This window comes from Myotis myotis, unplaced genomic scaffold (genome assembly GCF_014108235.1).
Source record: "Myotis myotis isolate mMyoMyo1 unplaced genomic scaffold, mMyoMyo1.p scaffold_m19_p_3, whole genome shotgun sequence".
Lineage (NCBI taxonomy): Eukaryota > Metazoa > Chordata > Mammalia > Chiroptera > Vespertilionidae > Myotis > Myotis myotis.
In genome coordinates, this window is record NW_023416335.1 from 103000065 (window position 1) to 103027731 (window position 27667).

At 38.4% G+C, this 27667-nt stretch overlaps 1 protein-coding gene across 1 annotated transcript in view; it reads left to right on the plus strand.

Moving 5' to 3' along the window:
• The first annotated feature begins 4774 nt into the window (after window positions 1–4774).
• The window catches only part of LOC118650525 (E3 ubiquitin-protein ligase RING2-like), a 28621-nt gene continuing 5728 nt past the window's right edge, over window positions 4775–27667 (plus strand). The window contains exon 1 of the mRNA XM_036298939.1: window positions 4775–4795. Coding sequence (XP_036154832.1) covers window positions 4775–4795 — 21 coding nt within the window. The remainder of the gene's footprint in view (window positions 4796–27667) is intronic.

Genomic DNA, 27667 nt, shown 5'->3' on the forward strand with positions numbered 1-27667 from the left:
AAAGCAGTTTTTAGAGGGAAGTTTATTGCTCTTCAGGTCTACCTCTAAAAACAAGAAAAAAATGGTAATAAATCATCTAACTCTACAACTTAAAGAATTAGAAAGAGAGCAACAAGAAAAGCCATGAGTGAACAGAAGGAAGTAGATAATAAAGATCAGAGAAGAAATAAATGATATAGAGACCAAAAAAACGATACAAAAGATCAATGAAATCAATGAAATCAAGAGCTGGTTCTTTGAAAAGATAAACAAGATTGATGAACCTCTAGCCAGGCTCACCGGGAAGGAAAGAGAGAGGACCCAAATAAACAAAATCAGAAATAAAGAGGTGAAATAACAACAGACCCCACAAAAATACAAAGGATTGTTAAAAAATGCTATGAACAACTCTATTCCAACAAAAGAGACAACCTAGAGGAAATGGACATATTCTTAGAAAAATACAACCTCCCAAATCTGAATCAGGAAGACTCTAAAAATCTCAATAGGTTGATAAATATGTAGGAAATTGAAGTGGTCATCAAAAAGCTTCCAGCAAACAAAAGCCCCCAGGGCCAGATAGCTTCACAAGGGAGTTTCACTAAAAATTCAAAGAAGAACTAAAACCTATCCTCTTCAGACTATTCCAAAAAATGCAAGAGGAAGGAACACTTCCAAGCTCATTCCATGAAGCCAGAATTACACAAATACCAAAACCAGATAAAGACAATACAAAGAAAGAGAATTACAGGCCAATATCCCTCATGAACATAGATGCCAAAGTCCTCAACAAATTGGATCCAGCATTACATCAAAAAGATCACACCATGACAACGTGGGATTTAAATCATGGATGCAAGGATGGTACAATATCCGCAAATCAATAAATGTGATACATCACATAAACATATTGAGAGACAAAAATCAGTTAGTCATATCAATTGATGCAGAAAAAGCATTTGACAAAATCTAACACCCTTTCTTGATAAATAAAAATATGGGAATAGAGTGATGATACCTTAACAATAAAAGCCTTATAAAACAAAACTAGAGCCAACATAATACTCAATGGGCATAAACTAAAACCATTTCACCTATGAACAAGAACAAGACAGTGATGCCCACTTTCACCACTCCTATTTGATATACTACTGGAAGTGCTAGCCATAGCAATTAGACAAGAAGAAATAAAAAGTATCTATATTGGAATGGAAGACATAAAAATGTCAATTGTTGTGTTTCCTTCCCACGTCCCGTGTGGGTCAGGGTTCAGGAACTGGAAGCAGATCCGCACACAAATGAAAATGAAAAGACAAGAGATAATTTAGAAATATTGGGGGACCAGGTGGGCAAGTCCAACTCAAGAGGAAGGACTTCCACCCGTGCTCAGGCCTCACCAAGCTTTTATTGATTCTGGGATGCACCCATAGCATAGCCCTTAGGCAAGTGACCCCCTGCAACAGGCAGACTAGCCCATAAGCAAGGATTTACATAATAATAAATAGGAGAGTAGTTTCAGCTACCACTGTCTGGACAAACAGAGATGGCACCTAGCTCTGACCTTTGCTAGGGCTTCAAAGGCACCCAGCCTTTGGGGGGTTCTCTGTCTATGCTTATGAGATAGTGAAGGCAATAAACAGTTTCCCACATATCCTCCTTATTTTTTGCTTAAGAATCTTGTATCTGCAGACCAGAAATAAACATACAAGAACAAAAAATGTTTAAGTCCCAAAATCAATGTCCAACAGTTCTGAGTCCAAGTTTCAATGTCCAACAGTTCATGTGTACATGCCAGCAATGAAATGCTGGTTCTGGCTGGTGGACAAATGCAGGTCTGGTCCTCTCTGGTTTGGTCCTGGGCACCCTGCAGCAACACACAGCTGTTGACTGCTAGCATGGCAAGGCGTCTTCACCATCTCCACCTCTGAACTGCCTCTCCTGCCTTTGTGGCTGGAGCAATCTGGTCAGTTTCTCTCCGGTATCCCTTGTTGCAGGAATCCACATGGTCTTAGAGTTGTTTTCTGAAAATATACAAACGTATTCTTGACCAAAGGTTAATAAAGGAAATTTTACTCGGGGAATCCTTTTTATATTTGCCCAAATGATTTTCCTTTGGCTTATTTTGACACCACATATGTTTTTCATGGGTGTCTTGCTGTTAGCATTACAAATGAAGAAAAAAATTTTTTTTTCTAGATGTAATTTAGTTACAGGATATTTTTCCTTACATGGCATTCTTCCACTATCCCCCCTTTTTTGATTTAATTAGGAGGATTTTTGGAAAATTTATATTGCAGTCTAGATAATTTTAAATTTTAATTTTTTGCACAAAAATGACTGCTTTAGGTTCATAGCATGTTAAGCAATTTTACCACGAAATGAAAATTTTGGTTAATACTTTTTGAATAATAACTTATTTCAAATAAGCCAAATTTAATTAATTTGAAAACTTGACAACTATTTTACTGTCAAATTTAATATTCTAACAATAATCTTAATTTACACTGTAAATATTAATTTAAAGGATCACTTTCCGTCCTTGAGGAGGCCCAACCATTCTGTTGTTAGGCTAGATTTAAATTTAGAGTCTGTTAAACTAAGCCTTCGTTTTTCTGGGTACCATTTTCAGCTGGACCAAGTCTCTTCTGTTATTTGGTTCCTGATCATGGGAATCAAGAAGCAGCCATGGGGACAGGAGACCTTCCTCAAAAGGGGTGAGTGTTCAAGCCCCTGCACAATTGGGGGGTGAGGATCTGTGCCCCACCTCTGTTGAACCCCAAGTTCTCTCCTACTGGCCCCCCGGCTGTGCCTGTCTTAGGTTGCCCCACCCTGGGGGGGGGGTCTTACCTGTCATTGACTACCAGCCATCTCTGGGCCAAGTAGGGTGATGAGAGGTTCAGTTATGTCTCCTTGTTAACCTATGTCCCTCTGGCCTCCATGCCCAGCAACTGCCTTTGGATCCCCTCGCCTACTGGCGGGGCCCAGGCATTGATCATAGGGAATCCAGATTTCTTCTCCCGAGAGGGCCCAGCTTATGCCATTGGGCAAGAGACAGATCCATGGTTCCAGCTTTTCATGATCCCAGCTTGAACGGAGAGCTCAGATCACAGCTGTAGACAATTGGAATCCTCTTGGAAAAAAAAAAAAAAAAAAAAAAAAAAAAAAAGAGAGAGAGAGAGAGAGGTCAATACAGAATGCTTAAGTGCTTTCCCTGGAGGGAATAAATCCTTTCATGTCAAAGAATTAATTTGTAAGTTTGTTTGGGATAAATGCACAATATACTGTTGTAAAGCATCAAAAATTATTAGTGAAACTTGTAGAATAATACCATGTAAGAATATTCTTTGCTCTAGGTCATGACAACTTAATTTTAAACTGGCTGTCTCAAGGTTTGGAAAAAGGAACCTAGTTAGGGAAAAAAAGCAATTTACAGAAGCAGAGACAGCATGCTATCCAAATTACAGTTTTGGGTAAACACATTATCTAGAGTCCTTGGGTAACCTAGGTTAAACTTAGGCATGTTATCTAAATTACAATTTTGGGTCTCCAGAACACTGAGTAGACACGCTAACTGGAGCCCTCTGACCTTGGGATAGCTGTGCTGTCCTTTCCAGGTAAAGGAAAAATGTGCCTTCTAAGACATATGAAACTTATAATTTTTACCTGAATTAATTATTACCATACTTCACTTTACCGTGCCCCAGGTGGTCTCTGGGCTGTTGGTTGTCTGGTTTGTCTTCCTTCTGCTGGATTACACTTGGAGAACTTCAACTGAAAAAAGAAGAATCTTTCTTTTTTACACCAAGTAACCTATAGGGTTACTTCTTGGATGCTGACTGATAGTGCTGCAAGGCCATGTATTTCAAGTCAAAGTCATTAAACATTTATGGTGACTGTACTTATTTTCAGATTTGGTATTTTAACAGCAAATCATTAGATTATCCTGTAAATATTAGTGGAAGATATTTCAAAATATTGAAATTTCTTTTTTTTATTAAAATAATATTTTTAAACAGCATTCCCTTTCAGCTTATTTGCATATACAGAGGGATCATGGGAAGCCTTCAGTAACTTTTTAGAAGAATTTTACTTTACTAGGATTCAATTGCATACAAAGATTAGTAAATTTTTTAAAGTTTTATGTCTGATACACGAGGTGTAAACGCTGCCCCACCTCCAGTCTAATTTAAAATGCAGTGGCATGGTGCTTTTGTTAGTTTAAATAAAGACATTGCTACTAATAAATCAATTTTTTCTTTTATTTGGCAGAAATTCCTCATGCAGTCAAGCATATTATATTTTAAAATATTGTACTTGGGAAAAAATTCCAAATACATATCTAATTAAAACATTTTCAACACTTAAAAACAGTTCTCAACATAATAGGATCTAGTCTTGTCCATGGAATCAATTACTCTTAATTTGTTTATGATATATGTATAACTGTGGTTCTACTGAGAATTTAAAGTATCTTTTAAAAATGTATCTACAAGCCTTTTAAGACATACGAGCTCTATTGTTGGCCCTTATAAAGCCAACTGCTTAAAACATTGGTCTATCATACCACTGAAATTATATTAAGACCGTGATTGCTAATTTATTAAGCATTAAAAAATATCTTCTTAAAAATAGTGTTAAATAAATCTGAGAGGCAAGCACACTTTCTGCCCCATCTGCATTTCCGTAGTAAAACTCCACCTTAAAGCTCCACCCCTGAAATCCCATCCTGCCTCAGTAAGCAGACATTCCTTTTGTGATTGGCTAAGTCAGAGGGAGGGGCCTTTGTTGTTCCAAGATGGCGGCCCCTAGGGGCGTGGTAAGCCATGTGGCCAACATAGCGGCTGCCAAGTCATGCAGCTCAAAGTGGTGGCTGCCTAAACTGTTCTCTGACAGAAATGATGATTTCCTTATTCTCACAATAAACAAGGGAAGAGCAAACCCAAATCTCTAAAAGATAGATTGCCAACATTGTTATGCCCAGATTTCAAGATCCCCAAAAAAACCACACCAGGGAGCCAGCCAGTCTGATGCAAAAGCAGAGGGTCCTTAATTTGAGCTAGCTCGACTCCCCCTCCTGGCCGATGCAGAAAAAGGAAGCAGAGTGAAGCCACCGTGGGAAAAACAGGGTTTTAATAGGGGGTGGAGTAAGAGGAGGGGAGCTGACTGTGGGCCCTGCCGATTGGCCAGGCGCAAGCCGGGTCTTCTTACACAGGATGTGGTCATCTCTATGGCGCGCATGTCCCTTGACTGTCATTGGTTAGTTTAAAGAAATCCCGGGTGTGGCCAGCAGGGGCCTGGGCTTCAGGGAAGAAGGTACTCTCCTGAGCACATGGCGGCTGCCCCAACATGGAGGGTATGGGACAAGATGGAGGGCATAGCCCTCATCCTTTCAAACATTATATTGCAGACAAACAGAAATCCCATTAGCTGTTTATACCTTTCATAATTATCTTAATATCAATTAAATTTAAACTGGTTTTTGTATTAAAAATTTCAGTTGAGATCACAAAATTAATCCTCTTTTTAATCAGACCAATACGCAACATATTTTGAATTCCTAATTATTTCAGGGAAAACACATTTTATTTTTTTCAAAAACAAGTTATACATTAGATATTTAATTAATTTCTCCCGATTCAATTTGCACTTTAAACTTTCAGAGTTTGTAAGTCAAATATTAGCAGTTCTTTGATTAACTACACTTTTATATTTTTAAGAATAAATTTTAAAATCTAATAATTAACTTTAAACCATGTTTTTTCTGCCCGGGAAACTGAGAAGCAAACTTGACTACTGGAGGAAAGCTGATTTCAAAGAAGCCACCTTTTGGCCGCTTGACCTTTTCTGGGAAGGTCGGCTAGCAAAAGGTGTAACCATTGAAATGTAAATTAACATTCCTAAAGATGGCTGCTGGCAGGAATTGGATTACCTGCATGCTAGGGGAAGGGTGTGTCTACCCCTCCCTCCATTAAAAAAGGGTGTAGCTTTAAACTTTTTAATGGCAAGAAAAGAGACCTTAAACTTTCAGAGCTTTAAATCTTAGTAGCAAATTAAATACTTAGCATTTTTCAAATCAATACTTTTACATTTAAGGATACATTTCAAATAAAATAGAAGGCATTTTCAATTAATAGATTAACTTCTATCATCTAGACTTCATACTAGGCATACTCAGATCAACATTTCAGTATTGTAAATCTCAATACTTTTAGATGATTTGAACTTAAAAGTTTTAAGTTTCCAGCCAATAAGCCTGGCATAGCTGCTAAATTTCAAAATGGTCACAATTTTCCTGCTTGGGAAGTCAAGAAGCAAACCCATAGCTATTCACATGTAAACTTTACTATCAACTTCCTGGTAGTACTTGCCTCAGGGCGGGAAATTTCAAAAGAGCTACTTTAAATTGCCTTGGGAAACCAGCCTGCATTTCTTTCTCAGATGTATCTTCGCCATTTTTAAGGCCAAAACAGTCTCGGGTTTTTATTCTGTACACAGCAAAAGGTCAAGTTCAGCTCAAAACTATGTGCACTCATTTTTAAACTGGCCTTTTCCCTTTACGTGTGCACAGAAATCCCGGATGCATTTATGAATTTGTAAAAGCTTTTCAATTACAAGAAGGACTTTAATTTTAGAATACTTGGGGAGAGGGCGTCCATATTGGATGGCCACGTGTTTCCTTCTTCCCTTCCCCCACATCCTGCTTTGGGGGAAGTTTCAGAAAATGACTCAGATGGAGTATTTTTCCCAAAGTCATGCTTAATAGAAAAAGACATTTTAAATTTTTTCCTATGTCGCTTTCTAAAGTCATGGCTAGCACCCAAGGTTATCTTAGCCAATTTTAGGTGTCCCAAACATGTTCTCTGGTAATTTTTAAACAAAACATTAAGTAATCTCATTGTGGGAGAGCTTATAGCTCTGCCCTCTCTTGCCACCTTTGAATCTCTCCACACCAGAGGCGAATTCGGCAGCAGGGTTTCATTTCTTATTACAGATTTTAGATTCCAAATACAAATTAAGATTTTAATTTGGACAAGAAACCACATTAAAATGACCATGGCATTCTTTTTTTTTTTTTCCAGCCTGATTTAAAAGAGTGGCTTTTAATATTCCAACTTCTTTATAATTTGACCTTTTTGCACAGGTGATTCTATTCATGGAGAATTAAGCATTTCAGGATTAGGACATGGAGGTGGAGGGAGCCATGAAGGCCATTCCTCCCATTTTTTTTTTCTTTCTGCTCCTTTTAAGGAGCAGAGGGTGCAAGGGGGAGGAGATCTATCCTCCTTGACCTCTCCTAAAGGCTTTAGCAAATGAAATACTGTTTTCCACAAGGAGAAACAATTTTTGGCAAGTTCTGATTAACTTTTTGGCAAACTTTTAAGATCTAATATACCTTTTTCAAGAAACCAAGGGTTATGTTCTATAATAACATGTAAAAACTGTAAGAGATTACCTTAGAAAATTTTAACTCCTTAAGCATGCAAATCAAAAGTTTATAATAAAGTTTCTTACTTTTTTTAAAAGCCGAATCTACGTTTTTAAAGCCAAATCCTGCCCCATTAGCCTGGTGAAAGAAAACGTTCCCAGCCTACTTACATCTCGTGACTTCTGAAATTGATCCTGGGCATTGCGTGCGGTGAATTTCCCCCACCTTTTTTTTCGGTGAATTTTTCCACACCTTTTTTGGTGAAACTTCCTTTTTTTGCTCTAGTGAAACCTTTACTTCCAGTTTTCCCGTCGTGCGCCAGATGTTGTGTGTTTCCTTCCCACGTCCCGCATGGGTCAGGGTTCAGGAACTGGAAGCAGATCCGCACACAAATGAAAATGAAAAGACAAGAGATAATTTGGAAATATTGGGGGACCAGGTGGGCAAGTCCAACTCAAGAGGAAGGACCTCCACCTGTGCTCAGGCCTCACCAAGTTTTTATTGATTCTGGGATGCACCCATAGCATAGCCCTTAGGCAGGTGACCCCCTGCAACAGGCAGACTAGCCCATCAGCAAGGATTTACATAATAATAAATGGGAGAGTAGTTTCAGCTACCACTGTCTGGACAAACAGAGGTGGCGCCTAGCTCCGACCTTTGCTAGGGCTTCAAAGGTACCCAGCCTTGGGGGGGGGGGGGGCGGGGGTGTCTGTCTATGCTTATGAGATAGTGAAGGCAATAAACAGTTTCCCACAGTCAATACTCGCAGATAACATTAGATTGTACATAGAAAATCCTAAAGACTCCATCAAAAAATATTAGACTTAATAAATGAATTCAACAATGTAGCAGGATACAAAAATAACGTCAAGGAATCTATGGCATTTTTATACACAAATAGTAAACTTATAGTAGAGAGATTAAAAAAAACAATCCCCTTTACTATTGCATGTTGAGGGATGTTTAATGAACCGAAGACGCAGAGGTAAGACGAACACACAGGATGATTGATGCCGGACAGAGGGCTACAGCTCACTCAAGCATGTAGCAAACTCTGCACTCTCACCATCGTTTTTATTGGGGTTTGGTATAAGGTTAGTGTGTCAGCAGTTAATCAACTAAATCTTGTTTTGTTCTATATTATTACAATAGTGTATTGAAGACAACTTGCAGCTGTGCCCTTCCTTTCTGCTCTACACCCATGACTATTTAATCTTAGCCTTTCTCAAGGAGGTAAATGTTCCTGGAACTCAAGAAAAAAAAATGGGCAACGGACCTAGATAGACACTTTTCGAAAGAGGACATACAGAAGGCCGAAAGACATATGAAAACCTGCTCAAAGTCACTAATTATACGAGAGATGCAAATCAAAACAACAATGCGTTATCATCTCACACCTGTCAGAATGGCTATCATCAACAAATCAAAAAACAACAAGTGTTGGAGAGGATGTGGAGAAAAAGGAACCCTTCTGCACTGCTGGTGGGAATGCAGACTGGTGCAGCCACTGTGGAGAACAGTATGGAGCTACCTCAGAAGACTAAAAATGGAACTCCCATTTGACCCAGTGATCCCACTACTAGGAATATATCCCAAGAGACCAGAAACGCCAATCAGAAAGGATATATGCACCCCTATGTTCATAGCAGCACAATTCACCATAGCTAAGATTTGGAAACAGCCTAAGTGCCCATCAGCAGATGAGTGGATTAGAAAACTGTGGTACATATACACAATGGAATACTATGCTGCAGTAAAAAAAAAGGAACTCTTGCCTTTTGCAACAGCATGGATGGAACTGGAGAGCATTATGCTAAGTGAAATAAGCCAGTCAGAGAGGGATAAGTACCACATGATCTCACTCATTTGTGGATTATAGAGAACAACATAGACTGATGAAAAGGGACAGACCCAAAGACTGAGAAACAGCGATCAGGCTGTCAATCCCCAGAAGGAAAGTAGGGGAGGGCGGGGATGGGGGGAAGAGATCAACCGAAGGACTTGTATACATGTATATAAGCCAAACCAATGGACATGGACAGCAGGGGGATGGGAGCATGAGTTCGTGTGTGTGTGGGGGAGGTTGGGGGTTAATGGGGGGGATGAGGACACATTTGTAATACCTTAACTAATAATAAAAAAAAGAAAGAAAGAAAGAAAAAAAAGATTGTGTGCAATCTTGACCCACTTGCAAGTCACACTGTGCTCCTGATAGAACATTCACTTCTTCTTGGCAGGACTTCAGATCCTTGTTTACAAATGTCCAGCTACAAATCTCCCTTTTTTTCTTGCTTCATTTGATGAAGCATCAAAGATAACACAGCTGATTTTCTATTAGCTAATTGCTTGGTTTTCCTGAGTCTTCGGCAGACTAAATATAAAATGATACAGAGACAGATTATTAATAATAGCATTCCAGCAGAAGCTCTTAAAGCGGCTTGTAAATGGGGTATAGGATTTAATTGTTGCAATCCCTCAACCATATCTTTTAATATATTTTGCCCAGTTAATCTATGCAATTCCTTCCGAAATGTTTCTTGTATATGAGATTGTAAATCTAGAATTTCTTCTGTTAGATTCTTATGATTGAACAAACGTTTTTTAACCTTTTCCCATGGAAACAAACTTTCATTATAAGGTACAGGGGTAATGCAAAATGATGAATAATTCCAGTCACATTTCATACGCATTTGTCTTTGCAGACTTAGAATTTGATCTCCTATCATTAATACAGCTTGTTGCAGATCAGCAATTTCTGCATGCATTTCGGTATCGATTTGTCTTTGGATGGACCATAATTGTTCTGACTCCTTATGCCAATCAGCTACAAAATCAGTAGTCTAAACAGATTGTTGCAATGCTACTTCTGCAACAGCTAGAGTGGCTGTAATCACTATAAGTCCCAAAATTACTGTAATTAACATTCCAATAAACCTTTTTCCTCTTTTAAGCAAATCTTCTGCAATATGCTGTAACATAGCAGTAGCTGGAGAATCCTGCCATCTATGATGCATTTGTACTGGCAGCCATACTCCAGGTCTAGCTTTCAAAATATAAATGCTTTCAGATGATTGGTTAAATGCAATAGAAGAATTTAGACAAGTATAGAAAGAACAATTAATACAGGAAATTTCCCCTGAGTTAGCATTCCACTTAACATCTCCTTTCATTAATAAAAATGGTAATCGAACACAGGCTTGTACAAAGGCAGTTTTATTAACATAAAATTGTAAGGTGTAATTCCCAGAGTTATTTTTATAGAAACCAGTCCATGCTTTCAAAGAGTGTAAGGCAGATCCCAATTTCCTTAAGTCAGATTGAACAGGATGTCATTTTGATGAGGTGTTGGGGGCGCAAATCCTCCACCATGCCACACGATGCTTACAATCGCTTGCATGGATATGGACTTGTTCTCTCCTCTATGCCATCATAGATCAACTCCATTGGCTTTGGAACGACCTGAACCTGAAGGACTCCAATCAATGACGCTTCCATAGGAAGTATTAGATAAAACCTGAACCGTCTCTCCTCAACAGGATTCCCAATGGACCCAATTGGACAAGTGCATAAACGTAGGAACATGACATGGTGGAAGTAATGGAGGTGTACTATTGTTATCCCAACTAACATTTTTAAGCCCATGGGTACTCAGAAGAAACAAACACTTGTTTTTTTGTTGCAGTAGTAGTGTTTTCCAAAATGCTCAGCCAGTCTTGTGCCTGTATTGTTAAACAATGGTCTCCTTGCCTAACCATATTGGCACTCCCTGTGTTCCAGTGGTATAATTTTCTATGATTCTACCTTCCTCCTCTGTTTTTAATGGATCTCGATCATCATAAGGTCTGGGTAACCAATTTGAGTCATTAACATAAATTCGAACCTTTGAATTCAACCAAGAAACACCTCTATTCAGTGGGGGATTAGGAATGTAAGCCCAGTATGTATGATTCTCAGCATTTACCTGAGTGGTTATTAGTGCAAGCATAGCAAGGAACAAAGTAGATGGCATCACTTCTTTACCATGATGCTGAACCAGTTGTTCTCCCTCTTGGGTAAGCTTCTTCACTTGACCCCAGGTTGGTACAGATGAATGTTGCATTGACTGTAGAGCTTTGCGGATAGGAGGCCCCTTCAACGTCATCTCTGAGAAATCCTTGGTCAGGTCACTTAAGTAGAACTTCCTTTTGGTTCCCATGTGTGAGCTTAAGACACCTCTCAGGAACCCAGAACTTTTCTTTACCTATGGAAATATAAGCATAACCTCGCCCCCATCGTAGTACCCATGCAGGATCCCACGATTGAGAGGACTCATTATGATAAAACACAGGTTGATTCAATTCTTGTGAAACCTCCTTTACCCAATGTCGCTGAGCAGCAGTGCTGTCAGTCTCATCTTGATTTAAAAAATGTAAAGTAAATAGAGCAGTTAGTAGTCTTTGTTTAGGGGATTCTCCCCCTTTTTGTTTTTTGAGCATTTCCTTTAAGGTGCGATTTTTGTCTTTCAATAATAGCTTGTCCTGTACTGTTACCAGGGATGCCAGTGATGTGAGTGATATGATGAAATTGAAAAAATGTTTGACATTTTGTAGATAGATATGCAGAACCATTATCAGTCTTAATATTTTGAGGTATTCCCATCACTGCAAAAGCTTCCATTAAGTGAGTAATTACTGCATCTGCTTTTTCAGACATCGCTGCAGTAGCCCAAGAAAAGTGTGAATATGTATCCACAGAGTGATGTACAAATTTCAATTTTCCAAATTCTGCTACTTGGGTTACATCCATTTGCCATAGAGCATTACTGCATGTTCCCTTGGGATTTACTCCGAATGGAAGCGCCAGAGCTTGAATAGATTGACACTGGGTACAAGAGCGCAGGATGGTTTTCGCTTGTTTCCAGGTAATGGTATGTCTGTTTTTTAGACTACGAGCATTTGTATGATACTGTTGATGCTCCTCTTGTGAAGATTGAACAGTTCCTATGAGAGAATCAATATGAGCATTACCTTTAGTCATAGGACCAGGTAAGGTCGTGTGAGCTCGGATGTGTGTAATGAATATAAGCGAAGTGCGATTTCTAACTAACGTTTGGAGTTGTCGAAATAAAACATGCAGCTCTGACTCATCAATGGGAATAGTGGCAGTCTCAATATTTTTAACAGTGAATTCTGCATATTGAGAATCAGTGATAATATTTACAGCTTGGGGAAAATGTTGCAGTAATAAAACAATGACAAATAGTTCTGCCTGTTGCACTGAAGTGTATGGAGATTGAATTACCTTTTTAGCTGTTCAGAATGAAAACCAGCTATTCCTAGCTTGTTAGCATCGGTATTAACAGTAGGGCCTTGAACTGGTTCATTAGCTATAATACAAGGCAATATCCATTGAGTTTTCTTAAGAAATTGTAACCTTTTATCTGTAGGATAATGATTATGTATTTTCCCTAAAAAATGAGCACAAGCAGTTGCCAATCATGGCATAGTCGAAACGATCCTTGAATTTCCTTGACAGTAAAAGTATTATAATTTCTTCTGGATCTAAACCACATAATTGTCTTAATCTTAATCTTCCCTTGTAAATAATTTGGCAATTTTTTTGAATATAAGTCTGTAATTTTTTCTGTGATTTATGAGGCATGAAAATCCATTCAACAACGTTACTGTCTTGAATAAGTAACCCTGTAGGAGAATGCTCAGTGTGGAAAACTAATAATTTAAAATTGTCCATGGAAAGAATTCTATCTAATTGTGCTTGTTGTACATGCTGTTCTATCCAAGTTAATTTTTTTCTGCAGCAGGGGTTAAAACACGGGGACTATCTAATTCGGATGGCCCCTCTAGGATTTGAAATAAATTAGTCTATTGATAAGTAGGTATACCAAGGCTGGGTCTCAACCAATTAATGTCTCCTAATAACTTTTGAAACTCGTTTAGAGTCTTTAAACTGTCTTCTAATTTGAACCTTCTGTGGAATAATGGAGGCATCTGTTAATTTTTGCCCAAGATATTTCCATGGCTGCTGGCATTGTATCTTTTCTGGGGCTACTTCTAATCCATGGTCTTGGAGTTTTTCAAGGAGGTATTGGTAAATCTCCTGTAATTGTGATTGAATTTCAGAAGCTACTAAAATATCATCCATATAATGATAAATTAGAGCATTAGGAAATCCTTTCTGACTATTTCTAAAGGTTGATGCACATATGCCTGACACATAGTGGGACTGTTTAACATTCCTTGTGGTAAGACTTTTCATTAAGTGGGTTGAGCCTGATTTAAAGCCGGGACAGTAAATGCAAATTTCTCACAGTCTTGAGGCTGCAAAGGAATAGTGAAGAAACAATCTTTTAAATCAATTATGACAATGGACCAATGTTTAGGAATTAGCGAGGGGTTAGGAATCCCAAGCTGTAAGGGTCCCATTGGTTGTATAACTTCATTAATTTTCCATAGATCAGTTAACATTCTCCACTTGCCAGATTTTTTCTTAATAACAAACACAGGTGAATTCCAGGGACTAGAGGAATATTCAATATGACCCTGGTCTAATTGTTCTTTAACTAGTTGATGTAGCGCTTCAATTTTTCTTTAGGAAGGGGCCACTGTTCTACCCAAACTGGTTTATCTGTTTTCCATGTAAGGGCTAAGGCAAAGCGCTTTATAGCGGCCCCTATTCTAAATCCTAAACCTCTACTATCTGTTCCCACTCGAACCACAGGTTCGAGCTGTACTGGTTTAGGCTGTGAGGATTTATATTCCATGTTTAACATGACATTCTTTACAGCCTGAGAAATATTAGGAAAGGATATGGTATCTCCCCATTGTTGCAAAAGATCTCTTCCCCATAGATTTATAGCAATATTAGCTACATAAGGTTTAATTAATGCCTTTTGTCCTTCCGGTCCAAAACATGTTAAGGAATGTTGGCTTTACTGAATGTTATGCATCTCTCCTATTCCAGTAAAGGAGACATTGACCATTTGAGCTGGCCATTTAAGTGGCTAATTCTGGGCACTGATTATTGAAACATCGGCTCCAGTATCTACCAGCCTTCAATTATAGTTCCATCCTCAAATGTTAATTTAAGTTTGGGGCTCGGCGTTTATAAGCGCTTGCCAAAATATTTGGCTGCCTGTGCTACCAAATCCACCAGTGCATTTAACTGCCGCTGCTTTTCCCTGAATATAAGGTAGTAGTAGCAATTGAGGAACACGTTGACCTTTCCTTAATTGTATAGTCATAGTAGCTGAAACCATAATTTTAATTTCATCTTGATAATCTTCATCTATAACCCCGGTATGTACTGTCATAACTTGAGATGTTAAGCTACTACATCCCAGTAAGAGACCTACAGTCCCTGATGGAATCGGCCCCAAAACACCTGTAGACAATTTGTAAATTCCTTTTTCTGGTAAAATAGTACAATCATATGAAATAGGAATATCTAAGGCTGCACTTTTTGCTGTTGCATGTACTAAGTCTGAGATTGAGAGCTGCTGAGACTCTGCATGGTCGAATGTATCAATCCGCTGCTCACTGGGAGTTGTTGGAAGCTCGTGTTGTTTGTCTGTGGCCCCGAGCTAAGCCCTAATGAAAGTTTGCCGAATCACTCTGTAGAGGGGGAAGAATATTTCCCTGTTTATCTTTAACTGACCTGCACTCCTTAGTCCAATGATGTCCCTTTCCACATCGTTTACAGAATCCTGAAGGTTGTTGTTTATTATCTCCTCTTATCTAAGCCTGTCCTGATCCTTTTCTACAATCTTTCTTCATGTGTCCAAATTTTCCAAAATTATAGCATTTCGGTTTACTGTTTTTGACCTCTCCCTTTACCGCGGCAGCTAATAAGGTGGCTTGATAATTCATTGAACCCACGTCTCTACATGCCCTAATATAATCCTCAATAGTGGCTCCAGCCGCTCGGAAAGGCTGAATTGCTTTTCTACAATCAGGGCTAGCATTTTCATATGCCAGTGATTCCAATACCAATCTTTGTGCCTCTTCCTGAGAGATAGCCTTTTTTTTTTTAAGTATTTTTATTTTTATTTATTTATTTTTTTTATTAAATCTTTATTGTTCAGATTATTACATTTGTTCCTCTTTTTTCCCCCCCCATAACTCCCCTCCTCCCAGTTCCCGCCCCACCCTCCGCCCTCACTCCCCACCCACTGTCCTCATCCATAGGTGCACGATTTTTGTCCAGTCTCTTCCCGCATCTCCCACACCCCTTTCCCCCCCAGGAATAGTCAGTCCATTCCCTTTCTATGTCCCTGATTCTATTATAATCAACAGTTCCTGGTTAGTACTTGGATGGGAGAGATAGCCTTTTTAATTGCTGTTGTTAATCTTTCTTTAAAATTGTTTTATTGCTTAAGTATTACAAAGAGTATTACATATGTCTCCTTTTTTCCCCGCCCTTGACAATCCCTTGGCCTCTCCTACCCCCCAGTGTCTTATGTCCATTGGTTATGCTTATATGCATGCATACAGATTCTGCGGTTGATCTCTTACCCTCCCTTCCTGCCCCTCAGCCCTCCCCGGCCTTCCCGCTGTAGTTTGACAGTCTGTTCGAGGCTGCTCTGCCTCTGTATCTTTTTTTGTTCATAAGTCTATAATGGTTTTTATTATCCATAATTGAGTGAGATCATGTGTATTTTTCCTTCATTGACTGGCTTATTTCACTTAGCATACTGCTCCCCAGTTCCATCCATGCTGTTGCAAATGGAAAGAGTTCCTTCTTTTTACAGCAGCATAGTATTCCATTGTGTAGATGTACCACAGTTTTCTAATCCATTCATCTACTGATGGGCACTTAGGCTGTTTCCAGATCTTAGCTATGGTGAATGGCACTGCTATGAACATAGGGGTGCATATATCCTTTCTGATTGGTGTTTCTGTTTTCTTCGGATATATTCCTAGAAGTGGGATCACGGGGTCAAATGGGAGTTCGATTTTTAGTTTTTTGAGGAAACACCATACTGTCTTCCACAGTGACTGCACCAGTCTGCATTCCCACCAGCAGTGCAGGAGGGTTCCTTTTTCTCCACATCCTCTCCAGCACTTGTCGTTTGTTGATTTGTTGATGATGGCCATTTTGACAGGTGTGAGATGGTACCTCATTGTTGTTTTGATTTGCATCTCTCAGATGATTAGTTACTTTGAGCATGTTTTCATATGTCTCTTGGCTTTCTGAATGTCCTCTTGAAAAGTGTCTATTTAGGTCCTTTGCCCATTTTTTGATTGGTTTGTTTATCTTCCTTTTGTTAAGTTGTATGAGTTCCCTATAAATGTTGGAGATTAAACCCTTATCAGTGATAACATTGACAAATATGTTCTCCCATGCAGTGGGCTTTCTTGTTGTTTTATTGATGGTTTCCTTTGCTGTGCAAAAGCTTTTTATTTTGATGTAGTCCCATTTGTTTATTTTTTCTTTAGGTTCCAATGCCCTAGGAGCGGTATCAGTGAAGAAATTGCTTTGCCTTATGTCTGAGATTTTGTTGCCTTTCGATTCTTCTAGTATTTTTATGGCTCCCTGTCTTACATTAAAGTCCTTTATCCATTTTGAGTTTATTTTTGTGTATGGTGTAAGTTGATGGTCTAGTTTCATTTTTTTGCATGTATCTGTCCAATTTTTCCAACACCATTTATTGAAGATACTATCTTGACTCCATTGTATGTTCTTGCCTGCTTTGTCAAATATTAATTGAGCATATTGGTTTGGATCAATTTCTGGGCTCTCTATTATATTCCATTGATCTATACGTCTGTTCTTGTGCCAGTACCAGGCAGTTTTGAGAAAAGTGGCTTTGTAATACAGCTTGATATCTGGTATTGAGATCCCACCTACTTTGTTTTTTCTCAGGATAGCTGCAGCTATTCAGGGTCTTTTTTTATTCCAGATGAATTTTTGGAGAGTTCTTTCTAGGTCTGTGAAATATGCCATTGGTATTTTAATGGGAAGTGCATTGAATTTATAGATTGCTTTGGGTAGTATGGACATTTTAATGATGTTGATTCTACCAATTCAAGAACATGGTATTTTCTTCCATCTGTTTATGTCTTCCTCTATCTCATTTTTGAATGTCCTGTAGTTTTCTGAATAGAGGTCTTTTACCTCTTTAGTTAAGTCTATTCCTAGGTATCTTAATTTTTTTGGTGTGATGGTAAATGGGATTGTTGTTTTTAGTCTCTCTTTACGTAAGTTCACTATTGGTGTATAGATTTCTTGGCATTAATTTTGATCCTGCTACATTGCCAAATTCATTTATTAATTCTAATAGTTTTTTGATGCAGTCTTTAGGGTATTTTATGTATAATATCATGCCATCTGCAAATAAGGACAGTTTTAATTCTTCTTTTCCAATTTGGATGCCATTTATTTCTTCTTCTTGTCTAATTGCAATGGCTAATACTTCCAGTACTATGTCGAACAGGAGTGGTGAGAGTGGGCATCCCTGTGTTGTTCCTATTCTTAGGGGAAATGGTGTTAGTTTTTGTCCATTGAGTAACATGTTGGCTGGGGGGTTGTCATATATTGCTTTTATTATGTTGAGGTATGATCCTTCTATTCCTACCTTGCTGAGAATTTTTATCAAAAATAGGTGTTGGATTTTTGTCAAATGCTTTTTCTGCATCAATTGATATGACTATGTGGTTTTTTTCTTTCAATTTGTTTACGTGATTTGTATCACGTTTATTGATTTGTGCATATTGTACCATCCTTGCATCCCTGGGATAAATCCTACTTGGTCATGGTATATGATCTTTCTGATGTACTGCTGGATCCGATTTGCTAATATTTTCTTGAGGATCTTGGCATCTATGTTCATGAGGGATATTGGTCTGTGATTCTCTTTCATTGTGTTGTGTTTACCTGGTTTGGGTATTAGGGTGATGCTGCCTTCATAGAATGAGCTTTAAAGTGTTCCTTCCTCTTGAATTTTTTGTAGTAGTCTGAGGAGGATAGGTTTTAGTTCTTCCTTGAATGTTTGGTAAAACTCCCCTGTGAAGCCGTCCGGTCCTGGGCTTTTGTTTGCTGGAAGCTTTTTGATTACTGCTTCAATTTCCTCCATAGTTATTGGCCTATTGAGATTTTTAGATTCTTCCTGATTAAGTTTTGGAAGATTGAATTTTTCTAGGACTATGTCCATTTCCTCCAGGTTGTCTAGTTTGTTGGAGTAGAGTTGTCCATAGTATTTTTTAACAATCATTTGTATTTCTGTGGGGTCTGTTGTTATTTCACCCCTATCATTTCTGATTTTGTTTATTTGGGTCCTCTCTCTTTTCTTCTTGGTGAGCCTGGCTAGAGGTTCATCAATCTTGTTTATCCTTTCAAAGAACCAGCCTTTGGTTTTGTTGATCTTCTGAATTTTTTTTTTTTTTTTTTTTTTTGGTCTCTATGTCATTTATTTATGCTCTGATCTTTATTATCTCCTTCCTTCTGCTCACTCTGGGCTTTTCTTGTTGCTCTCTTTCTAGTTCTTTGAGATGTAGAGTTAGATGGTTAACTACCATTTTTCTTGTTTTTTGAGATAGGCCTGTAGAGCTATAAACTTCCCTCTCAGGACCGCTTTCATTGTGTCCCATAGGTTTTGGATTGTTGTGTTTTCATTGTCATTAGTTTCCAGGGTGTTTTTAATTTTTTCTATGATCTCATTGGTAACCCAATCAATATTTAATAACATGCTATTCAGCTTCCAAGTGTTTGAGTATTTTGGGTTATTTTTATTGTAGTTTATTTCTAATATTATGCCATCGTGGTCTGAGAAGATGCTTGGTATGATTTCAATCTTCTTGAATATGGGGAGACTTTTTTTGTGATCCAATATGTGGTATATTTTTGAAAATGTCCCATGAGCACTTGAGAAGAACGTATATTCCGTGGCTTTGGGGTGAAATGTTCTGAAGATGTCAATTAAGTACATCTGATCTAGTGAGTCATTTAGGATTGCTGTTTCTTTGCCTATTTTTTGTCTAGAGGATTTATCCAGTGATGTCAGTGGTGCATTAAAGTCCCCAATTGTGTTGTTGTTGATCTCTCCCTTGTTATTTTCCAGGAGGTTTTTTATGTATTTGGGTGCTCTTGCATTGGGTGCATATATGTTTATCAGGGTTATATCTTCTTGTTGTATTGATCCCTTTAGTATTATGAAGTGGCCTTCCTTATCTCTTCTTATGGCCTTCACTTTGAGGTCTATTTTGTCAGATATAAGTATACTACCCCATCTTTTTTTTTCATTTCCATTTGCCTGAAAGCTATTTTTCCATCCCTTCCCTTTCAGTCCGTGTGAGTCCCTTATTCTGAGGTGGGTCTCTTGTAGACAGCAAATATATGGGTCATGTTTTTTTATCCATTCAGCCACTCGATGTCTTTTGATTGGAACATTTAGTCCATTTACGTTTAAAGTTATTATTGAAAGGTACTTGTTTGTAGCCATTTCTATTTTTTGTGCCTGTTTTCTTTCTTAGCTTTTTATTTCTTCTTTTTACACCAGTCCCTTTAGCATTTCTTGCATTGCTGGCTTGGTGGTATAAACTCCCTTAGCCTTTTTTTGTCTCTGAAGCTTCTTATTTCCCCTTCAATTTTGAATGATAGCCTTGCTGGATAGAATATTCTTGGATTCATTCCTTTGCTTTGCATCACTTTGTAAATTTCTGTCCATTCTTTTCTGGCCTGATGTGTTTCTGTTGAGAAAGCTTGTTTCTTGATTTTAATTTTAATTTTGATTTTTTCTGACATTTTTTTAAGTTATATAATCTATGTGGTAAATTCATTATATAAAAATCCTGGAGTTTTAATTTTGCAATGTATTTTTCTTGCTGACTTAAGTGGGAGCTTTTTTCCTATGTGCTTTTGCAATCTGGAAGTGTGTGCTCATGGTGACACATTTTTGTTAGTAGTCTCATGTGAATCTTGAAATGAGGATGCTTCCCTCCAGAGTGGAATGGATTTTGGTTCTATAGTGCTCCCTGAAATACTAATAACCCAGGACAAGTTTAAAGTGAATTTCTCAGTTTGGCTTATTTTGACCTCATAAATGTTGGAAATCCATATCCCAAACCAATATGAAGGGACACCTAATTTTACTACATTATTGACATTGTGTAGCTTGAGTAGTCCATTTTGTACACATTATGTATAATTTTTTTTTCTGCTCTTATTTATAAATCCTCTAGAACAGGGATGGGTAACTTTTTTCTGCCAAGGGCCATTTGGATATTTGTAACATCATTTGTGAGCCATATAAATTTATTTTCTTAAAACATTAGCTTGCTATATCTGGTCAAACATTTAATTAACTCACCCCTAATGCCTTGGCAGGACCAGACCAAATGATTTTGCAGGCCTTACATGGCCTGCAGGCCAGACATTCTCCACCCTTGTGTTAGAAGCTTCAAGGAATCTACCTTATGTCTCCATAGGACTTGACTGCATGTGGGAGGTGCCAAGCTGCATTCTAAGGCTAGTTTGTTAGCAGTACAGGGCCTAAGGGTGGGTCAGCCAACTTCCCAGGTTCCATGAGCTATGTATCTGTCCACCTTTGCCTGCTGGCCAGCTATCAGTCTTAAATATTGAAAAGTTTGTTTCTGAAATGGCTTTGGCAGAATCAGGAGTATAAGATCTCTGTATCTCCCCTAATGGGGAGGTGCCTTTCAGATTTCAGGGAAAATGGTGGATGTGTTTTTCCATCCCAGAACTACTCTTCTGAGAATGTCCTAAAATATTTCCCTGTCCTCAGCTGGGTGGAGATCCATCTAGGGCCTAGGCAGTCCAGTAAGATCAGTCTCTGGGTAATTTCTGCTCTTGCTTGTTAAAAGTCTCCTACTCAGCTGGACTTCAGTTGGTAATTCTGGTTGAATATTCCCCAATTTAGTTTTTTATTTCTAGTCTGGCCCTGGGAGAAGGTAAAAGAAAGGTTGGCCTACTCCACTGCCGTCTCTCCCTCCTTTTATTTTATCAAAATATTGAATTTTCAATTATATACTTGTGTACAGTGTTAGGTATTACTTAAATGTCTAAATATACAGTCTTAGTTATATTTAATAACATTTAAATTATGAAACATAAAATTTTGTTTACAGTTCAAAACAAATTGGAAATGCAGTTTTAAATACTTAAATAAAAAATGATTTTCACAGCACTAAGGCTATATTAGAACCCTAAATTGACTTTAAAAAATAACTTCATCCCTCATATTGCTTTACACAAAATCAGTCATAAGAGCTCTCATTATGTCGGTCATTAGAAAAATCTGAAAAATAAAATAAAGCACTTTTCAGTCAAGAATATCTTTATTTTATGATGCTGACCTTTAAAAAAAATTGCCAAGTTGAGAATCCATGATGACTGTGTATGGAGCTTTTAAAACAAGAGCTCTGATTGTAGAAGGTGTGATAACTCAGTATAAAGCCTGAATTTGTCCCAAGATAGAAATAATTGCTACTTCTTGAACATTTCAGTGTTGAAAATACAATTAAAATAAGAATTAGAAATACACTTGCATTCACTTAATATACTTTCATTGTTGACTGATAGCCATTTGAAAGTCTTTGTTCAAGACTGTATGGAAGATACAAATAGAACAGAATGTATTTCTTCTCCATTAATTTTACCCATGGCAAATCAAAACACCATTAATTTCCCTGGCTGGGTTGCTCAGTTGGTTGGAGCATCTAATGATACACCAAAAATGCGGTTATGAGTTTGATTTCCAGTTGGGAACATAGAGGAGGCCAATGGATGTTTTTCTCTCACATCAATATTTCTCTCTTTCTCTTCTCTCTCTTTTTCTTTCCCTCCCTACCTCTCTAAAATCAATAACAACATGTCCTCTTGTGAGGATTAAAGAAAAAAACACTATTCATCCTTGACTTTCATCTATATACACACTTATTACCCCTTAGTTCCACTTGGAAATTATCATTTTTTAAAAATTCATATATTTAAGATAATATTAATACTAAAATAATTTCTTTCGAAAATAAATATAAAAATTAAATAGTAATTTGAGTAAAACATCTGAATTTACACATATGAAAATTATGACTCAGAATGTATAATGGTTAAAGGGAAAAAATTACAAGTTGATCTGAAATTACATTAATACAACAGGATACTTAAATATATCCTTAGGAAATAAAAAACACAATAACAGTTCTTGACTTAAGAGTGTTTAGGAAACAGTTAATATTTCATTAAAAATTATAGAAACATTTATTATGGAAAAAGGCACATAATTTTAATCACGTACAACCAAAGATAATTCAAAACATTGAGAGTTTATGCTAAGTTCTGAGTGACAGCAAACATCCAGAGTCTGCATGAAATGAGGAGAGTACTAATTCTCACATGGAAGGACTTGCTCAGAGAACTCACTGCAGAGAGTGGTAGAAGAACTAACTGTCACATGGATCCTTTGTACTGCACCATTGTAGCTGTCACAGTGGGATCTGAATCACAGTCAGTAGTAGTATCAACAGGACAAGATGATTACTAGTCAAATTAGACCTAATGCAAATACAATCTAGAGAACAGTGTGTACCCTTCAGAAAACAGTCTTAACCATGAAAGTCTACATTTGTTGCCTGGTGGAAACCTATGGGCTTGTAGGAAAAGCCACCCTATGCTGGATCTTTAATGTTGAATTCTGAACAACTCTAAAGCTTATACCCGACATAAATGGAAGTAAAGCAGTGGCTGGAAGTTTGAAAATATTCTTGGCTGGCAGGCCAAAGATTGAGAAAAACAAACTAAAATATTCTCTTCTTAATGTAAACTTCTTGGATAATTCCCAGCCAAAAGCAACACAAAATCCAAACATGAAAATAACACACAAAGGACTCTACAGTGAACAGTGAGTACATAGAAATATATGGCAAATACTTGTTGACTAAAATAATAACGAATTTCAAGTGAAATTGAAAAATTAAAAAAGAATATATATGTGGGTAAGCCCTATTCATTCAATACCTGTCAGGGCACATTACTGGGTAGCAAGGTCGATTCCTGGTCAGGCATATGGGAAGACAACCCTTCTTTGTTTCTCTCTCACATCGATGTTTCTCTCTACTACTCTCTCTCTCCCTTCCTCACTCTAAAAAAACAACTTTAAAAAACTAACAAAAGGAGAAACTAAGATGGCGGCATAGGTAAACACCGGGAAATTGCCGCCTCACACAACAATTGAAAATTACCGCAAAGGACAGAGCAAACATCATCCAGAACAACAGGAAGGCTGGCTGAGTGTAAATTCTACAACTAGAAGGAAAGAAAAGCACGCTGAGAGCCAGAGGAGCTGCAGAGGTGAAGTGCAGAGGTACAAGTGCAGAGGTACGGCCGGCTCGCGCGCGCGGGAGTAAAGGGGGTGGCACCTGAGGACACGGCTGTCTTTTTGAATCACAAGCTCCCGACTGCCCTGAACTCCGGTTCCGGGAAGTCTCTGGGGACCCAGGACTCATACGGGGAGAAGCTGGTCTGTCCGGCAGCGGGCGAACTTGAAGGCGGCTTTCCCTCAGAGGTGCTTGCAGCAATTAGGGGGTCACTGAGACCCGCGACTCCGGGCGGAGAATCAGCCATAGCTCCTTGATCCGCCCTTTGATTCCCTGAGACCCTGCCCCACCCAGGCTGCGGCAGAGGCTTTTGCATGTGAATGTACCTAACTGCAGCCGAGCCAGGCAGACCCGGAACTTCCAAGAGAAGGCCCAAGGCCCCGCAGTGGCTTGCATTGCTTCACAGCTGAGCCTCTTCGTGGCTCCTGCTGTGTGGCCTCAGGCAGAGGCTGAATTAGCACCTCCTTAGATCCAGGAGCCACTGTACCCAGTGGTCAGAGGGGGACCATCCAGATTGCAACTCCTCAGATCCATAAGGGACACACTCAGGGAGCAGACTCAGTGAGCACCAAAGCCCCACTGAAGCAAGTCTTGCCCCAGAAGGGTGTCTTCAGCACAGAAGTTCTCCCACTTTAGACACAGCTGATTCTCACAGCCAATTGGCCTGGAGGTCAATTCCTCCCAGTGATCCTTCAACAACCAAGGCACCAAGAGTGCACCAAGAGTGTCCACCCCAGGTAACTGGGGAGGCTGAGCTACTGGGCCCTACAGGACACCTGGCGCGCAGGGCCACTCTATCAACACAGGGAAGCTGCCAAAATGCGGAGACAAAGAAACAGGTCACAAATGGCAGAAATAGAGGAAAGCAAACAATTGGATATAGAGTTCAAGGCCACGTTTATAAGGTTTTTCAAGAATTTTATGGAAACCGCTGATAAATTTAATGAATCCCTCAATAAGTATAGTGAGACCATGGAGGACATGAAAAAGGACCAACTAGAAATTAAGCATACACTGACTGAAATAAAGAATAATTTACAGAGATCCAGCAGCAGACAAGAGGATCCCAAGAATCAAGTCAAAGATTTGAAATACAAAGAAACAAAAAATACCCAACTGAAAAAGAAAAAAGAAAAGAGATTCCAAAAATATGAAGATAGTGTAAGGAACCTCTGGGACAACTTCAAGCGTACCAACATCAGAATTATAGGGGTACCAGAAGGAGAGAGAGGGCAAGATATTGAAAACCTTTTTGAAGAAATAATGACAGAAAACTTCCCCTACCTGGTGAAAGAAATGGACTTACAAGTCCAGGAAGCGCAGAGAACCCCAAACAAAAGGAATCCAAAGAGGACCACACCAAGACACATCATAATTAAAATGCCAAGAGCAAAAGATAAAGAGAGAATCTTAAAAGCAGCAAGAGAAAGACAGTTAGTTACCTACAAGGGAGTACCCATACGACTGTCAGCTGATTTCTCAACAGAAACCATGCAGGCCAGAAGAGAGTGGCAAGAAATATTCAAAGTGATGAATAGCAAGAACCTGCAACCAAGATTACTTTATCCAGCAAAGCTATCATTCAGAATAGAAGGTCAGATAAAGAGCTTCACGGATAAGAAAAAGCTAAAGGAGTTCATCACCACCAAACCAGCATTATATGAAATGCTGAAAGGTATTCTTTAAGAAGAGGAAGAAGAAAAAGGAACTCTTACCATTTGCCACAGCATGGATGGAACTGGAGAGCGGATAAATACCACATGATCTCACTCATTTGTGGAATATAATGAACAACATAAACTGATGAACAAGGACTGATCCAGAGACGGAGAGGCATTGATTGGACTGTCGGGACTTGGAGGGAAGGTAGGGGAGGGTGGGGGTAAGGGGGAAAGATCAACCAAAGGACTTATATGCAAGCATATAGGCCTAATCAATGGACACGGACAACGGGGGGGTGAGGGCATGTGCGGGGGGGGGGGCGGGGGGGGGGTAGAGGGTAACGTGGGGACAAGGACACATATGTAATATCTTCATCAATAAAAATTATATTAAAAAAAACTAACAAAAAAATAATGAGTATGGATAATGACCAAATATGTCAAAAGTTTATAGAACTTCTTTAATGCTGTAAGTTTTGAGGAGTATATGACTTAATTTGCAATAGGCTTACATGTACCAGTTATTTACACTAACAGGATTTCTTTTCAGTACAGTTTCAAGCTACTTTGAAAGTATTTGTTAAAATTTTAAAGTTTGTTTTAATTGTCAATTATGCAGTGTACATTGTCACATGTATTGTAGGGATATGAGGCAACATGAAGGTTTTCCTGTGTGTTTACATTCAATACAATTATCCACTTTGAGGGTTTTTTTTCATGACCTTTCCAAGGAAAAGGGACAGCTGAAGGCTTTTCCACATTCTCTATATGTATATACTATTTCTCCAGGTGCATTCTTACATGTCCAAGAAAGGCTCTCCAACATTCCTTATATTCATAGACTTATTCTTGGGTATGAGTCTCTGTGCGGAAGCACGGGACTTGGTTGGAATGTCTGTAAGGAGGATTCTCCAAAAGATCGGGGCCTCTAAGGGGGCCTTGCTGAAGGCGGCAGCCCCTACCTTGACTTTTCCAAACAAGTCCAATCCCCCAGGATGTTTTGCTAGAATCTCTATGTTTAGTCTTTAAAGACCTGACCTTGTAAAAGCACATACTTTCTCAAGAATATTTACCCTGCTAATTGTATCTAGAGATTAATTTTAGTTCAAGCTGTTATGACAATAAAAGCCAAAGGAGGCAGGAACAGGGCTAGTTGGCCATGACAGCCTTAGTCCTTTCTTTTACAGAAATGTGTGTCAGAGTAATCTGTTCATCCATTGTTCATTCAGGCTGCCGATCAGCCCTGGCAAGTCCCATCATGATTTTGTAAAGAACTAGGATGGCCAAAGGCTCTTATACAAACTTTACATGACAGGGCTTCTCTTCAGTGTGAGTTCTTTCATCCTTTACAATAAACTGGAAGAAATGAATGCTTTCTATGAAGGAGGAGCAGGAGGAGGAGAAAATAAATTTATTTGAAAATTATTGATATATCTCAATGAACCAGAAAAGGCTAAAGAACAAAGATTTGAAAAGGGAGAGGGTCAGGACTGCCCTTAGGACTTAAGTACAGAAAGAGCAAACATTTTTGTTTCTAGAATATAATCATTCAATAGACTTGGCTTCAATGACTATTAGTCTGCATTTTCTGGTCCATGTTTTAATCCAGGAAAGAAGCATCTGTTTGATCCACTTTGGATGCGGTGTCTATCATCAGACTGATTAATCACAAAACCGAAGTATAAGAAAATAAGGAATTGTTGAGTATCCAATCTGAGAGGTATCTATTCTACCTATGTTTTGAACTCTACATTATTTATTTTCCTGCTGCTACTATATGTTTTTATCTTTTCTTCTTTCTTTCTGCCTTAGAACAAGCCAGGCATTGCTCTCTTAGTGAAACATCTTTATTCTGAAAAAAAATTGTTTGGTTTCTTCTTCTTGTTGATAGAAAGGGTTAGTTATTTTCTCCCCTGTGCAGTATTCCAGTGAAATATCCCAGAAGATAATATTTAAAAGGTTGTTTATTGCAGGAATGTTGTTTTTCTCTTTAAACATTTTCAACTGTGATATAGAATGGAAAACATTCTGAGGGAAGTTGCTGTACCTAAAGACCATCTTGTGTAAGAATTTTTTTTCATAATTCCCACTGTTGGCTGGGCTTATACTGAATATTCATTTAACTCTAAGTAAAATTAGTTCTAAAATTGATAGGGATAGTAATTCAAATAGATGTTTCCATTTTTATAGTTGAAAATAAGACACATATAATTTCTATAATTATTGCTTAATCTTAAACCCTAAGGCTTTTTGTGAGGTTCTTGGGCTTTGAG